This window comes from Globicephala melas, chromosome 1 (assembly GCF_963455315.2).
Source record: "Globicephala melas chromosome 1, mGloMel1.2, whole genome shotgun sequence".
In the NCBI taxonomy this organism is placed as follows: Eukaryota; Metazoa; Chordata; class Mammalia; order Artiodactyla; family Delphinidae; genus Globicephala; species Globicephala melas.
In genome coordinates, this window is record NC_083314.1 from 54,316,951 (window position 1) to 54,331,776 (window position 14,826).

General features: G+C 47.2%; 1 protein-coding gene across 2 annotated transcripts in view; it reads left to right on the forward strand.

Moving 5' to 3' along the window:
* Positions 1 to 14,826, forward strand: part of TNR (tenascin R) — a 425,980-nt gene that overhangs the window by 334,467 nt on the left and 76,687 nt on the right. For both annotated transcript variants that reach the window (XR_009563440.1, XM_030875407.2), the window contains exons 3-4: positions 8,285 to 8,815; positions 10,706 to 11,182. Coding sequence is in view for 1 of the 2 variants with exons in the window: in XM_030875407.2 (XP_030731267.1) it covers positions 8,317 to 8,815; positions 10,706 to 11,182 (976 nt within the window). In the remaining variant the exon portion in view is untranslated. The remainder of the gene's footprint in view (positions 1 to 8,284; positions 8,816 to 10,705; positions 11,183 to 14,826) is intronic.

Below are 14,826 nucleotides of genomic sequence, written 5' to 3' on the forward strand. Positions count from 1 at the left end.
CCTCTCCCTCACTTCCCATCGGAAGACTTTATTACTCCTTTGGTGTTATTCCCTTGATGGACCTTGAGGACCCCACTTTTCAGATGAAGAAGGAACTGCTCTGCAAGGCCAGGTCAGTTGGAATTCTCAAAGACAGCACAAGACAGAGCCAGAGGACGAGACCAGAAGCCAGATTCCTCCACCCAGCCAATGCGGTTTCTCTATCCCGCAGGGACACACACACACAAATATACTGGGCTGACCCACTTGTGCCAAAAAATGAGTGTGGCTCCATCACATTCTGAACCAAAGACCCTTCCGGCAGACCCCACCTGGAGGCACGTCAAGGGACGTGGTCCTGGAGCGGGGGTGAGGCGGCCAGTCCTGGGGGGAGGCGACTCCCCAGCCTGGCCTTGCATCTCCTCCCGCGTGTCTTTCTTGACAGCTCTGGGCCAGCCACCGAGTCCTGTCTGCAGGGAGTTTTCTGCCCTCGGGTTCTTTTCAGAAACCTGACGTGCCCAATAAAGGCCTGGGGCTGATGGAGACAAGCGGCCCGGAGTCCTCCCAGCAGCCCTGATGCTGCCTCCTGACGCTGACACAATGGGGCCGGCAGTAATCACATTACACCCTCGTCTTTCATAATTACCCTCTTTCTCCAAGTGACAGAGCATCCCAACGGCAGGCGGGGAACTATTTTTAAACTAATTCTAACTAAAAAAAAAAAGTGTCATTTTTTTTCACAGATATGGTTCTGGTTTATAAAATCACCCCCAGGGACAGCGTGGGGTGTAAGGTTGGCAGAAGCTAGAAAATCTAAACAAAGCACTGGCTGCTCACCTCTCCTTGCCCGCCCCCCGCCCCCCGACAACCTAGACACTCATTTCTTTTCTTTCTTTTTCTTTTTTTTTCTGAAGCTCCTCTACCTGTGTTTGTCTCTTTCACGCCCTCTCTGGCTCTCAGAGAAAATAAAAAGGAGAAAACACAAAGGCAGAGCTTCAACGTGATGTGGCTCTTTCTGTCCCTCGTCGTCCCCTCCCCCTCCTCCCTCCCGCCCCACATCCCACCCTCCTGAGACCACTTCTCCCCTCCTCCCAGCCTGCCTAAAGGTGATGGCTCCCAGAACATTTTTCTGTAACAGTAGCAAAGCCCTTCAACGTGAAGAAACGAAGCCAGGAGAAGGCATGCGGAGGGGGGCAAGGGAAAGAAAAGCCACTGAAGGACAACTTTAGCTGGGGCAAGACTTGGCCGGGCCCGGGTGACCCGCACTCTCCCCGCAGGCCACCCGGGGGGACGAGCGCAGACCCCAGCAGCACGGTACCACCTGGGCCTGGAGGCCCGTCCAGCTGTCCACTCGCCTCTTACACATGACCCGGAGACCCCTGTGGTGCCCGCCATGATAATTATATTGATAAGGAGGCTGGAGTGGAGGAAATGAATCAATGGCACTGCACGGATTTCCTGAGTATCGATCTATCGAATTGCTGCAACTTGCTTGCACTTTCATTTGGAGGGTCATTAGCTACCTGTCGTGCTTACAACTGTCAGTGTACCATTGAACCCTGAATGTATTATCTGTCCCTCAGGTTTATGTTTTCTCCCTCTACCTGTAGAACTCTGTCTGTTGCTCTCGCCAGCCTGGCGCTCTGCCATATTTTTCTTCTCCATCTTCTCAGGTTTCTCCTCCTCTTCCCCTCTCTCACCACCACTTCATCCTCTGACTGGCCTGTTTGGCTTCTATCCTGGAGTCTTACAGCTCTAGTCGGATGACTCATCTGAGAAACAGGAAGAGAGTGAGGGAGGAGAGGGGCTCTGCTGGTCCCCTCCAGCCTCCAACGTTGCTTTTAGTGACAGAGATCTTGCATCTAGCTTAGAGGTGCAGCCACCATTTCACACCAAAGCCAGAGCAAGCAGGACCCCTCTAAAGGCGACAAACACATCCACGTCGCATTCTTGGATATGCCACAGGATTAGAACAGGCCTTCCTCATAGGAAGCTGCAAAAACCTGCCCAGCAGCATCGCTGAAGAGTGCCACGGAAAGGGGCCCGCCTGCAGAACAGTCGGTATTCCTTGTGATCCAGAGGAACAGGTGGTGGAAGTAGAGAATGAAGCCTGAAAGGGAAGCTTTCAGGGACACAAGAAAGAAAAGCCACTTTGAAATAATTATTAAGTGACGTGAGCTTAGCAAAACTAAGAGCACATTTATTAAGTAGGCATGAAATAACCATGAGTTTCATTCCCCTTCCCCCTCCAGCAGGCTTCAGATGAAATGAGAAAAATGAAGCCTCCATGCCATTCACCCCACCCCCTCTCACTGCCTGCCTTCAGAACGCATCCTCAGCCATATGCAAACGGGGAGAAGCAGAGAGGTCAGCGGTGTGGTTAACAACGGCTTGTGACTGAGCCTGCTGGGGACAAGCCAAAGGGAGCTCAGAGAAGTGAATGAAGCCGGCAGGGGCCAGGGCAAGCCCTGGTTTTCTGTAGCTGCTGGCTGGAGGGGAGCCGTCCTAGGAAAGGACAAGCGTAAAAAATGTCTCCTGATCCCTCTAGGATCAAGGTTTACTTGCTTAGCGTTGTTCTTGATTCTCTGGGACACAGTGGAGGCTGGGCACTTTTAAATAAAAAGCCAGCAGACGAGCCTTCCCTCCAGGGTAAGAGACTAAAGCAATATCTGGGGTAGTAGCCGGGATTGGTGGAGAAAACATTAAGCGAAAAGTCATCGCTGTCAGGAGGTCCTAAATCTGATCCAGGGGGAGGAGGGTGTTGATTTGTAAGAGCTCTAAGTCTTTTCTTGAGAGTGCTATGTGGCTGCTAATTAAAGCTGGCTGAAAACAGCAGTTAAGAGGACAGACTATGGTCAGCAAGATCTGGGTTCAGTCCTGGCTCCTGCGCTCATTAGCTGTGCAGTCTTGGTCACATTCCTTGGCCTTTCCTGAAGCTCATTTTCCTTGTCTCCAATAATGGAACTTGAAAGAGGACCTACCATCATGGTGAAATCACCACAGAGCCCTGCTGGTTGTTTACAGCAGGTCTGATTGATGGATGCCCCCTTCTGATTGGTTGTTGCCTGAGCCATACCAGTTGCTAAATATCTTGGCTCCTAAATAGCACCCCTCCTAGCTTATAGGGTTGTTGTCAGGAATGAATGAAGTACTATAAGGAAAATGCTTAGCTTGGTACCTGGTCAATACTCAGTTTGCTATTGTTATGTATTGTGGATTGAATTGTGTCCCACAAAGAAGATAATGTTGAAGTTCTAACCCCCAGTACCTCAGAATGTGACCTTATTTGGAAATCGGGTCATCGTAGATGTAATTAGTTAAGATGAGGTCATATTGGCATGATGGGCCCCTAATCCAAGATGACTGATGTCCTTGAAGGAAGATGGCCCCGTGAAGACACAGAGACACAGGCAGAGCGCAATATGAGGATGGAGGCAGAGACTGGAGTGAGGCATCTACTAGCCAAGGAATGCCAAGCACTGCCCACCATCACCAGAAACTAGGAGAGAGGCATGAAACAGATTTTCCTTCAGAGCCTCAGAAGGGATTAACCCTGATGACATATTGGTTTTGGCCTTCTATTCCAGTCTCCAGAACTGTGAGAGAATAGAGTTCTATAGTTTTAAGCTACCCAGTTTGTGGTAACTTGTTATGGCAGCCCTAGGAAACTAATACAATATTATAGTGGGTAGACTCCTCAAAGGACACGTAAGACCCTGAATTCATAAAGTAACAGGAAAGAGAAAACCTTAATGTTCATTTTAGTCCACTCTCTGATGTGATGCTTGAAAGCCCATCTTCAACATTCTCACTAAGTAGTCTTGTGGCTTGTGCTTGAACACCTCCAGTGACCAGGAACTCACTACCTACCATGACAACCCAATAGCTCTGACTATTATAAAAGCTATTCTTTACATGGAGCCAAAATCTGTTTCCCTGTAGATTCTCCCATTTTGGGGAAATTCCCTCCCTTGGACCTTTTGCTGTATAAAAGTCCAAACCCATAGCATTTAACAGCCCTTCAATACTTGAATTCCTTGAATAAGCCATATTCGTGCACATGTCAGAGTTTTAGCAAATGCAATTCCTTTTGTCTATAATGAACTTCTGTCTTCTCTACTTAAAGAGTCATCTATTAAAACCCAGTTCAGTATTATCTTCTGATACACTAGGTTATGCTGTAGGAAAAATCTGTGCTTCAAAACCAAAAGTTTATTTCTCTCTCATGCACTACACACCTACTGTACGCGGCCAGGGCACCCTTTATCATGGTCACTCAGGGACCCAGACTGAGAAAGCAGCCACCATCCTGAACATTGCCAGTCACCATGGATGGGAAAAAGAAAGCTCTGGGGGGTCTCCTGTCAGCAATGAATGCCCCCTCCCAGAAGTGACCCACATCACTTCCTCTCACAACCATCGGCCAGTACTAGTGACATGGCCTCACCTAACCAACAGGGGGCCGGAAAACACAGCTCTGGAGAATGTAGTCCTACCACATGTCTGGAAAGCCAGGCCAGAAATACTTGGCAAACAGGACTGACGATTACCCCACACCCTCTGCGTAGCTTCCCCTGCTGCCCCAGACAAAGTTGCTGTGTCACCTCCAGCCCTCTAGGGACATTTTGTGTGTTTTTTGGTCATGATAATGATCACATTGCATTGTAATTATATTTACTTGTGTTTCCATCTCTTTCATGAGGCTGAGAGTTTCTCAATGACAAGAACTAGATCATCATAAACATTTAATATGTGGATGCATTTGAGGGCAATGACTGTATAGCCACAATAAGAGCCCAAGTCCTTACAGTGGTTCACAGGCCTTCTCTGACCCGGCCCCCACTCCTTCTCTGATCTCATCTCCCCACATCTGCTCCCTCATTCACTCGCCTCCAGTCTCACTGTCACTCAAACTCACCAGGCCGGCTCCTGCCTCAGAGCCCTCACCCTTGCCGTTCCCTGTGCCTGGAATGCACTTCCTCAGCCGTCTGCTAAGCCCACCCCTCACTTCCTTCAGGTCTCTGCTCAGTGGTCACCTCACTAGACAAGCTTTCCCTGGCTGGGCTCTACAAAATATCCATGTGACTTCCCTGTCCTGGTACCTCCTCTGCTCTCTTCTTTTCTTTTCCTCCACAGCAGTTACCACTTGCTGACACAACACACACAAGTGAATGTTACATCATCATATATTAAATATCATATAATATGCATTATATCATACATTATATATGACATACAGAATTATTGTGGGTATTTATGTATTGTATGTCCTCTCCCTCCCACCCTCTCCCCCCCACACACACACTTAAATATAACTTCTGTGAATAAAGGAACCAGCATATAGTAGGTACTCAATAAATATCTGTCAAAGGAATGAATGATAAAGGAACGATAGCTCTGGGGTTGTCACTTCTCTGGACAAAAATGCTAAGTTCCTCCCTCTCCTACAACAAGATTTTGAGAACCTTCAGCATCCTCTCCACCCAGAAGTAATCAATGACAAGTGCAGTACAGAGCAAAACAGTCCCCTGCACATCCTAGTCTATAATTGCAATTAATAAAGCCTGAGTCTGTAAATCAACTATACTTCAATCAATCAATCAATCAGTCAATAAATCCTGAGTCTAAAAAAGGTTTTGGAGGTTACAAAAATCACACTGTTGACTAATTCATAGTCAGTTTGGTTACTGACTAAAATCTTGTGTTTTTCACACATAAAACTATACTTTTCTCTCCACATATAATTTTATAGTTGTTGCTTTGGACTGGTGTGCAACTAACATTTTTCCCTTTTAATTTTCCTGTCACTTGTCTTCCTTTTCATTTATAATGTCATTTATTCTTTCACTTATTTATTGAGTGTCTGTTCTGTGCAGAAAGTTCTGTTAAGTGCTATGGGTGCTACATGATAATTTTATGATTCCCCAAAAACAACCAACTATTCAGCAATATCAACATGGATCAGACAAACCAACTTTAGTTTAGCAAGTGAGATGGCTAAGGCTCCCTAGCCTTCAATGTAAATGTAAGTGTAAATGATTTATATCAGAGTCATTCCTGGGAAACTTTCAATGACATAAGGGCAGAGTGCCACTCCAAGGATGAAACGCCTAGAGCAGCTGAAAATGGGAAGGCAGGTAATACCTCAGATAGAGGGGCGTGAAAAGAGCTTACAGTCATGAGAGAAATTTGGTTCAGACATGTCACTCCATGTGTCCCCAAGGTTGATTTACCTCATCTGACGTAACCAGTGGATCACCACCTCTCCCATCACTCCAAGAACCTCACCCTTCTTTGAACAAGGGTATGCTAAGGTTGGGCTTTCTGGCTGTCAAATGATGGAAGAGATTTCTCACATGTGCCAGTGATTTCAGGGTAGTCCTGGGATAGGGGAAGAACCAGGGAGTCTGGCTCCAGAGTCCAGAATCTTAATAGCTCTATTCTGTTCTGCTTCTTCTTCATATTGGAAACAAAGATTTTAGTCCAATATATAATATAAAGACTGAGTCATAAGACATGGTTTCCAAAATAGTCACTAATACAGATGACTCCTAATAAAATCATCCCTCAGAAATTGTCCAATTGAATTGAAATTGAAGAAAATAGTGAATAACTTGAGGATAATGGAAAGAGATTAAATGAGTTGGAGAATGATTGAACCTTGTGCTCACAGGGCATTTACTCATTAATTCATCTGCTTAACCATCTTCCATGTATCTACTCACTTATTCATTCAACAGCCATAGTACAGAACACTTTTGCTGTCCTAGACACACATCAAATACTGTGAATAAGATGTGGTCTGACCTAAATTGACTTAGCAGTTCGGGGCCAGTGGGGGGAGGCAGGGGACGAAGCTGGTGGGGGGGCAGGAGCAGACAAAGGAAACCCACAGTCTAGTGTGGCAAATGCTGTCAGAGGGGCTTTATAAGGAGTGAGAGATAAATTTAACCTGTGCTGGGGATGCTCCTTTGCCTCCTGAGGGAACAGGAAGAAAAAGATGAGAGGAGAATGCTTCGTGGAGGAAGGAACATTGGATTCGGCCCTAGCAAAATTTTCTAATCTCAATATTCTTGGGAAGATCCTATAACTAACACAATTTCCATCAGAGACAACAGAACATTGAACGTGCTTATCAAGACAAGCACTGGAGCATAGCAGTTAAGAACACAGGTTTTGGAGTCAGACCTGCATTCAAATTTGAAGCTTTCTAGGCAGAATTCACTCCATTACAGGATGGGGATAATCATAACATCCCATCATAGGTTTGTTCTAAGGGTCAAGTAAGATCCCCCGTGAGGTGCACAGCGCAGTCTGTACACAGGACACATTCAGTTGATGTTAGCTGTTGCTTATCGCCTTCTTCCCAAATTCACATTTACTCTCACTCTGTTCCTTTGTCCTTAATCTTCTTAGCTCTAACATTACCTTTAGAACCAAAAATTTGTAAGCCTCTTTTCTCTTTTACACAGGGAATACAGAAGAAATATAATTTCTGTAAAACTGATTTGCATTACAGGAAATTTATCGTTCTCCATGGGTCTTGGTGACTAGGTAACCAGTAGAGGAGCTAATACATTATTTTAGCAATTTAAACAGGACCTCGGAAGAAAGGCACCCTGTGATCACAAAGCACTGGGACTATACTAATGAGAACATTAAAAGAAAGTTCGGCTCACACAGTCCCAGATAATCACAAATGTACCTAAGGATTATTAACAACCACAGTTACCTGGAACTATATTATCTGCCTGGTTGGTTATTCTAAAGTCAACTTGTATTTGAACAGATGAGCTTAGAGGAGTTAATAAGTTATTTTGAAGTGGCTGGCGGGACCCCTTCATTATAAATATCTGGCGAAATATGAGGGTATGCCTAAGGCTCCATGGTACCCTTCATCTTAATTCTCACTCAGAAGTGAAAGGATGCTCTGAGTTCTCCTTGGAGGACGAGGCTAGCCACAGTGCCCCTGCCCCGAGTCCTCACATGTCCTCTTTGTTGGAACCACTTGCCCACTGTGGAGGCCAGACTCATGTGTTCTAGATAAGCCTTTTGGGAAATCAAAATGCCCTTCTGCAGAAGCAGAGTCCATTTTCAGGGGTTCATTCCTCTAGGGAACAAAAAGCTCTGGGCTTTCATGACCCTGGTAGTCACTTCCCAACCTTCCCCTTGAAATCCTCACTGCTATCCTTTAGCTTTGTAGGACTGTACATAGCGTGGTGCCCAAGCGCAGGTCTCAGAGGCCATCTCGTTCGTTCCTTGGTTTCTCTTGCAAATTTCCACAACACCATGCTTTCTGCTGCAGGCCGGTCTTGAACCCAGCGCTCTGCTGAGAGGATGGGGGCAGACGGGGAAACAGTGGTCTTGAAGAACATGCTCATTGGAGTCAACCTGATCCTTCTGGGCTCCATGCTCAAGCCCTCGGAGTGTCAGCTGGAGGTCACTACGGAAAGGGTCCAGAGACAGGCGGTGGAGGAGGAAGGAGGCGCTGACGGCTACAATACATCCGGCAAAGAGCAGCCGGTGGTCTTCAACCACGTGTACAACATTAACGTGCCCCTGGACAGCCTCTGCTCCTCGGGGCTGGAGGCCTCGGCCGAGCAGGAGGTGAGTGCCGAAGACGAGGTGCTGACAGAGTACACGGGCCAGACCTTGGACCACGCGAGCCACGTCACCTTCACCCACAGGATCAACCTCCCCAAAAAGGCCTGCCCATGCGCCAGCTCTGCCCAGGTGCTGCAGGAGCTGCTGAGCCGCATCGAGATGCTGGAGAGGGAGGTGTCAGTGCTTCGGGACCAGTGCACCAGCAGCTGCTGCCAGGAAAGTGCAGCCACAGGTAGAGTCTGGGAGTTTGAAGCCGGTCTCAGGAGGGAGGGAGGGCGCTGAGCAGAGAGGGAGAGTGAATGAGCGTGAGCCACCGCTCCCCTCAAACCTGGCTCCTCTTCACACGGAGGGAGAGAAGTGCCCTAGTCTGTAGCTCTCTGTTCAGACGTCTCTAAGATCTAAATGTGGTCCTTCCCGGGGGATTTGGCGTAGGGATTCTCTACAGCGCATAGTCAGTTTGAAATACATTAACCTGATTTTGGGGGGATGAGTCAGGTAACAATACATCGGTTCAGCACAGCAACTTCTGTGGTGAGCAGGGAATTTGACGTCTGTCTTCATTCATCTTTGGTTTTCACAGGCTGTTGAATTGATATCTATCCATGTTAACCTGAGGGACTAGAGAATTCAGGCGCTCTGTTCACTCCATCTCAGTCTTTCTCCCATCTGAGTAAATGATAGTCATTATAGTCTCAGAGGACCTGGCCCCATCTTCTCCAGCAAGATGGAAGTTTCAGCCCCTGCCCCCTCCACGAACGCATGTGGATGTACACGCACGTGCATGCACACACCCACTCACAGAGCTTATTACAACCCCCTCCCCTCCAAAGGCTGAGTATCCAGGACTTATACCTCTAGTCTCACCCACCCCCTGACTAGTAACACTTACCAATGACTATCTTGACCTCTCTGGGAGAAGTCAGAGCCAGACTTCCTGACTTCAAATCCTAGCTCTGCTACTTACTAGCTTGTGACTTAAGCAAGTTGCATAACCCATGACTTCCTTTCTCCATTGACAAATGGTGACAGACTAGAACGTCAGGAGTTATTACATATAAAAGCCTCCATTCAGATGAAAGCCTGGCTTCTAGTAGGGACCTCACATGCAATAGCTGTTATCAGCTGACCCCCAATGAGCAGAAAGTGTGTCCCTTTTTGTGCCCAGCTCCTCTCACCCAAAAGGTACCTTCAACCCATGAAATTTATTCTTTAACAAGAGGACTGTGTCTTCCTTACTATCTCGGGTTCAAGCTTTTACCTTTTATAGTGGTTTAAATTAACCACTATAGTTATAGCATGGTAAGGGCTAGGGGCAGGAGATATGCATAGAATCCTAAAAAGATCACAGCAAACAGTCACCAAATGAGACAAGTTCTGGGAAGCCTTTGAAGTGACCCTAGTGCTAAGTTGTGATGAATGAGCAGAGTTAGTTAGATGGCAGGAAGGAGAGGCAGTGGGGTGTGGCTGCAGCGCATGTGACCTTGTCCTGCATCACAGGCCTGGTACTCAGCATACAAGCCCTCAGATCCCCTTCCGTCCCCATAGCCAGCACCTGGGCGTCTTGGTCAGGGGCTGTCCTTGGGCTGTAAGAACCTCTTTGGCCTGGCCCAGGGAGACAATGGACATTTATACCCTCCAAGGGCAGCCTTTCGTCCCAGTTGAGGTGTGGCTTACACTGTGTCCAGAAGACCCTGCAGGACTGAACCCATGTGACACCCCCAGGACCTTGCCTGATAATGTGTCTGGCTTGGGCTCCAACCTCCTGAGTCTCCCCTTCTCCCTGACAGGTTTTTCCTGGGAGCACTTCCCAGTAAGTCACTCTCATCTGAATTCTCACCTAAAGTCTGATTCTAGGGAACCCGAGCCAAGACACACTGAAGGTGAGCCCCTGAAGGACGAGGGACCTGATCTCACTCATCGTCGCCCCCAGGGCTGTGCCGGACACAACCCCTATCAGATGAAAACATTCATGAAGTCGATGATGTACCAAACTAGCTTGAGCTTAATTCTCAGCAACACAAACCTGATCAGAGAGTGAGGAGAGGTCTCTGCCCACCCCTCCCATACCCCATTTACAGGAGGTTCCACGGCTGCCCTTTGACTTTCTCCTTGGCCCTTCCAGGACAACTGGATTATATCCCTCACTGCAGTGGCCACGGCAACTTTAGCCTCGAGTCCTGCGGCTGCATCTGCGATCAAGGCTGGTTTGGCAAGAACTGCTCGGAGCCCTACTGCCCCCTAGGCTGCTCCAGTCGGGGCGTGTGTGTGGATGGCCAGTGCATCTGTGACAGCGAGTACAGCGGCGACGACTGCTCAGAGCTCCGGTGCCCGACAGACTGCAGCTCCCGGGGGCTGTGCGTGGACGGGGAGTGTGTCTGTGAAGAGGCCTACACTGGCGAGGGCTGCAGCGAGCTGAGGTGCCCTGGGGACTGTTCAGGGAAGGGGAGATGTACCAACGGTACCTGCCTGTGCCAGGAGGGCTACGCTGGTGAGGACTGCGGCCAGCAGTGGTGTCTGAACGCCTGCAGTGGGCGAGGACACTGCCAGGAGGGGATCTGCTTCTGTGAAGAGGGCTACCAGGGCCCTGACTGCTCGGCAGGTAGGGAGGGGAGCTCGGCGGGGCCTTTGTCAAGGGTGGTCCAGCAAACTGGCTGGAGGTGGGAAGAGAGATGGGAGGGAAGGTGAATTTTAGGCCGAAGAATTCCCAACTGGGTCATGTACACTTGCTTTCCAAGACAGCTGATTTCTTGAGTCAATCACAATTGACGAGGCAGATTTAAGGGGGGGAAGGGTGGAAACCAGAAAAGGTCAAGTTCAGGCTGAAAGCTGAATCTTACCCCAAGACCGGAACAAAGTCAATGGTAATGATGGTGACAGCATTTCACTGTCCTTGAGATGGAAGAAAGCGGAGAGTCAGACCATGGCAACACCTTAGGCAAGGGACCACCCTAACTCAGCCCTTCCCAGAGCTCCACCTGCTCCAGAATATGCCCCTTGCCTGTTGCCATAGTCTGGGAACACGTCCTTTCACAGTGCTAGGGCATGCGATGGCGGTTAGTCTGTGATAGTCAGACTAGCAGGGCACTCTGGCTATTTTAGAGCTTGCATATTGCAAAGTGTTATTAATTTTTGAAATCATCTAGCGTCCACATGGATAAAAGTATTCATAGGCAAGGAATTACTTGTCACTAGGAATAAACTACTAAAGGCATCGAGCAACAACGCACGTTCTATTAGTACAGCATATTAAAAGGTCACGAGTCGCTTTGTTCCAGATGACATAGCAAATTGGAACCAACCCCATATGTGTCTGCACCATGGAAACCAATCCAAAGGTGATGTCCCAAAAGGAGGACCTAAATCTATCAGTGGGAAAATACCAATATCTCACTGGAGATCATTTTCTTTTGCCTAAAATCAGATTATTGTCACTATCTCACCGTTATTGCTCATCTTCTGACTAAATCAGTGACTCTCACTGATAAATTTGTGGTTTAAACAGTACAGATTGAGTGATTGATCTTGATCTTTTCCATTTGCAGTTCAATCTGTAACAGTGGGCTCAGAGTGCCCATTGGGAAAATTGAAAATAAAAAATAACAACAAACGAACATTGTTAAGCTTTCTGATGGGTTGATTCTAGGAATTTTCTGATCAACCTTCTGACCTTGGTTTAAGGGGGAAATCCTGGGAGGCCAGCTTCACAAGCCTTTTATTCTTGAGCATCATCAATGATTCCCACCTAGGTGCCAGACCAGTCAGACAAGTCTCCTGCACCTGCAACTTCAACCTAAAATTTTTTAAAAGATCGATGGCAACAACTAAAAGATAAACAACAACCCACTGCTTAGGAAAAAAAATATTTTCACGTTCTTCTATTTTTTTCCACAGTCAATGATTTCATTTAGCCTCCTAATTTTGTTTACTGAATATCTTACTGAAAATATAAATAGCTGTTATACCAGTTGTTCAGACGGAAAAGTCAAGCAGAAGTTAAGCTTCGTCTTTCTGAATCCAAAGTCCTAGGTAATTGCTGGGAAGAGGAGGCTGAAGCATGATCCTATTCCCACCCACAGGACGAGGCTCCATGAGGCCCCATCAGAGGATGCTAAGGAGGCTCCATGAGGCCCCATCAGAGGATGCTAAGGGTCCATTTGGGCCCTTTTCTATGTATGGCTATTCTGTAGTTCACATCCTTCTTAATAAAATTGATCTCTGTTGGGTTGTACATACTTCTCATGTTCTTGACCCTCCTTTTCCACAGGGATGGGTTCATTTGCAAACAGAATCTTAATCTGATCCAGGGTCCAAACTGAACTGGAGATAAGCCCTTCTGGTCACGCAGGGAAGACTCAGGAGCTGCTAGCATAACTACAACTGGGTTGAGCCCAAACCATGAGCACATGTTACCTCCAACACGTTACCTCTGTGCTGTTTGAGGAAGACTTCTGGATGCCCAGATAAATTACTTTACAGGTTCCCAAAGCATGTGAGGAGGGACAGTTGCATAATCTCCATCTGTTTCTATAGCAACCATGGAGCCACCACTGATTCAGCAGGTGCTGCTCTCAAGGCTTTCTTGTCTTTTAAACCAAATGCCATGGGTCTTTTCCAGAGAAGTAACTAGGTCATTATCTAAAGTGCTACTTCACTTGCTCTTTGTGAGAAGGCTCTAGGAGAGGGGCTGCTTATCCACTGCTTGACTTTTCTGGCCAGATGCACCCACTCCAGCATTACTGCTCCCCTCGCCAACAGCAGTGAGGAGAGGAAAGAAGAGAACGGGTAAGGTGAAAACATGGAGAGCCACAAAATGCACTTCTCCACAGGTCATTCTTTTCTCTCTGGCAAGGGCATGGAAAGTGGCTGCCCATTGTGTGGACTTCATTCTGAGGCTCCTTAGGCCGCTAGAGCTTAAATGCAATTGAATAGAGTCGACAAGGCCACTCTATTTGACTCCCAGCCTTGATCGTTCTCATAGCGGGCCACGGGACCAGATCTCAACCTTTCTGCCTCTGTTCTCTGGCCCGGTAAAGACAATAGAACAAAAAAATTCATGAATATGAGCACTTAAAACAGGCTTTGAAAGAAGCTTCTCTGGGCTTCTCATTTTACAAATTGAAAAAAGCAGCAGCCCTGAGAGACAGGAAGATTTTCCACAGCCAGACAGCTAATTAATGGCAGGGCAAAAATAAGAACGCTGGTCTCCTACCAACTTCTAGCACTCTTTAATCCTCCCTGGGATGCTAAGTAGAGTGGAATCAGAAAATAAAAATTTTGAAAGCCACATACACAAAGAAATAGTCTTTTGACATGAAAGCTGAGCTCTGTCAAATGATAAAAAATATTAGGTGTTGGAGACGGGGTAAGGAAGCACGTCCAACCATTTGTCCACGCCTGCCCCCAGGGAAGGAGGTTTGGCCACAACTCCCTGCAAAGCAACAGGATGAAAGAACAACCAGAGCAGGGGCTTGAAACAATCCAGAAAGCCGTTCCCTGGACTTCAGTCAGACCTGCAGAGATTCATCACCACCAGCCTCTGCGTCTGCTAGCACTGCGGCCAGCCCAACCTTTGGCACCTGAAATCACTCGCTCCTCCGAGCGAGACACTTCATGGAACTAATTCCAACTGCTCTCACCACATATGTGCAAAATTGATGCGAGATCTAAAAAGTAAACAGCATGGCATCTTTGCAGATAAGCAACTCCAATTCCTCAAGCTGCAGTTTACTCCTTTTTAACTGCCTGCTCTTCCCCAAGTTCCCAACTTGGAGCCCCAAAGAAAGTAATACTAAGAATAATTCGCAGCCCCCCCGCCACACACTAAATTCCTTGAATCAAGGCATACGGCTCTTTTACAGTTTGCTTTCTAGCAATACCATTTCATTTTATAAGAATTACTGACACCCAATGTACACAGCTGCTGCTAAGTTATAGGGTGAAAGGTGATGGTCTCCTCCTTGGAGCCACCGCTCTCAAATGCTTCTTCCACAATCGACACCATTGCTTCTTTCTCATCATTACCACCACCAGGCTCAGGTCTCAAGATAAAAAACTTGCCAAGTGAAGTTGTCAAGATGAAAAAATCCTTCTGCACCTGTTTTTTACTTTAAAATCCCCAAATGCTCTGCTTGGATCATTCTCCTTCGTCGTGATTAGCTTTATTTTCTGGAGAAAGGCACTAAAAATGAATACACTGACTTGTCCCAAATGCCCTAAGAATTGCTGGTGACTTGAAATTTGGAA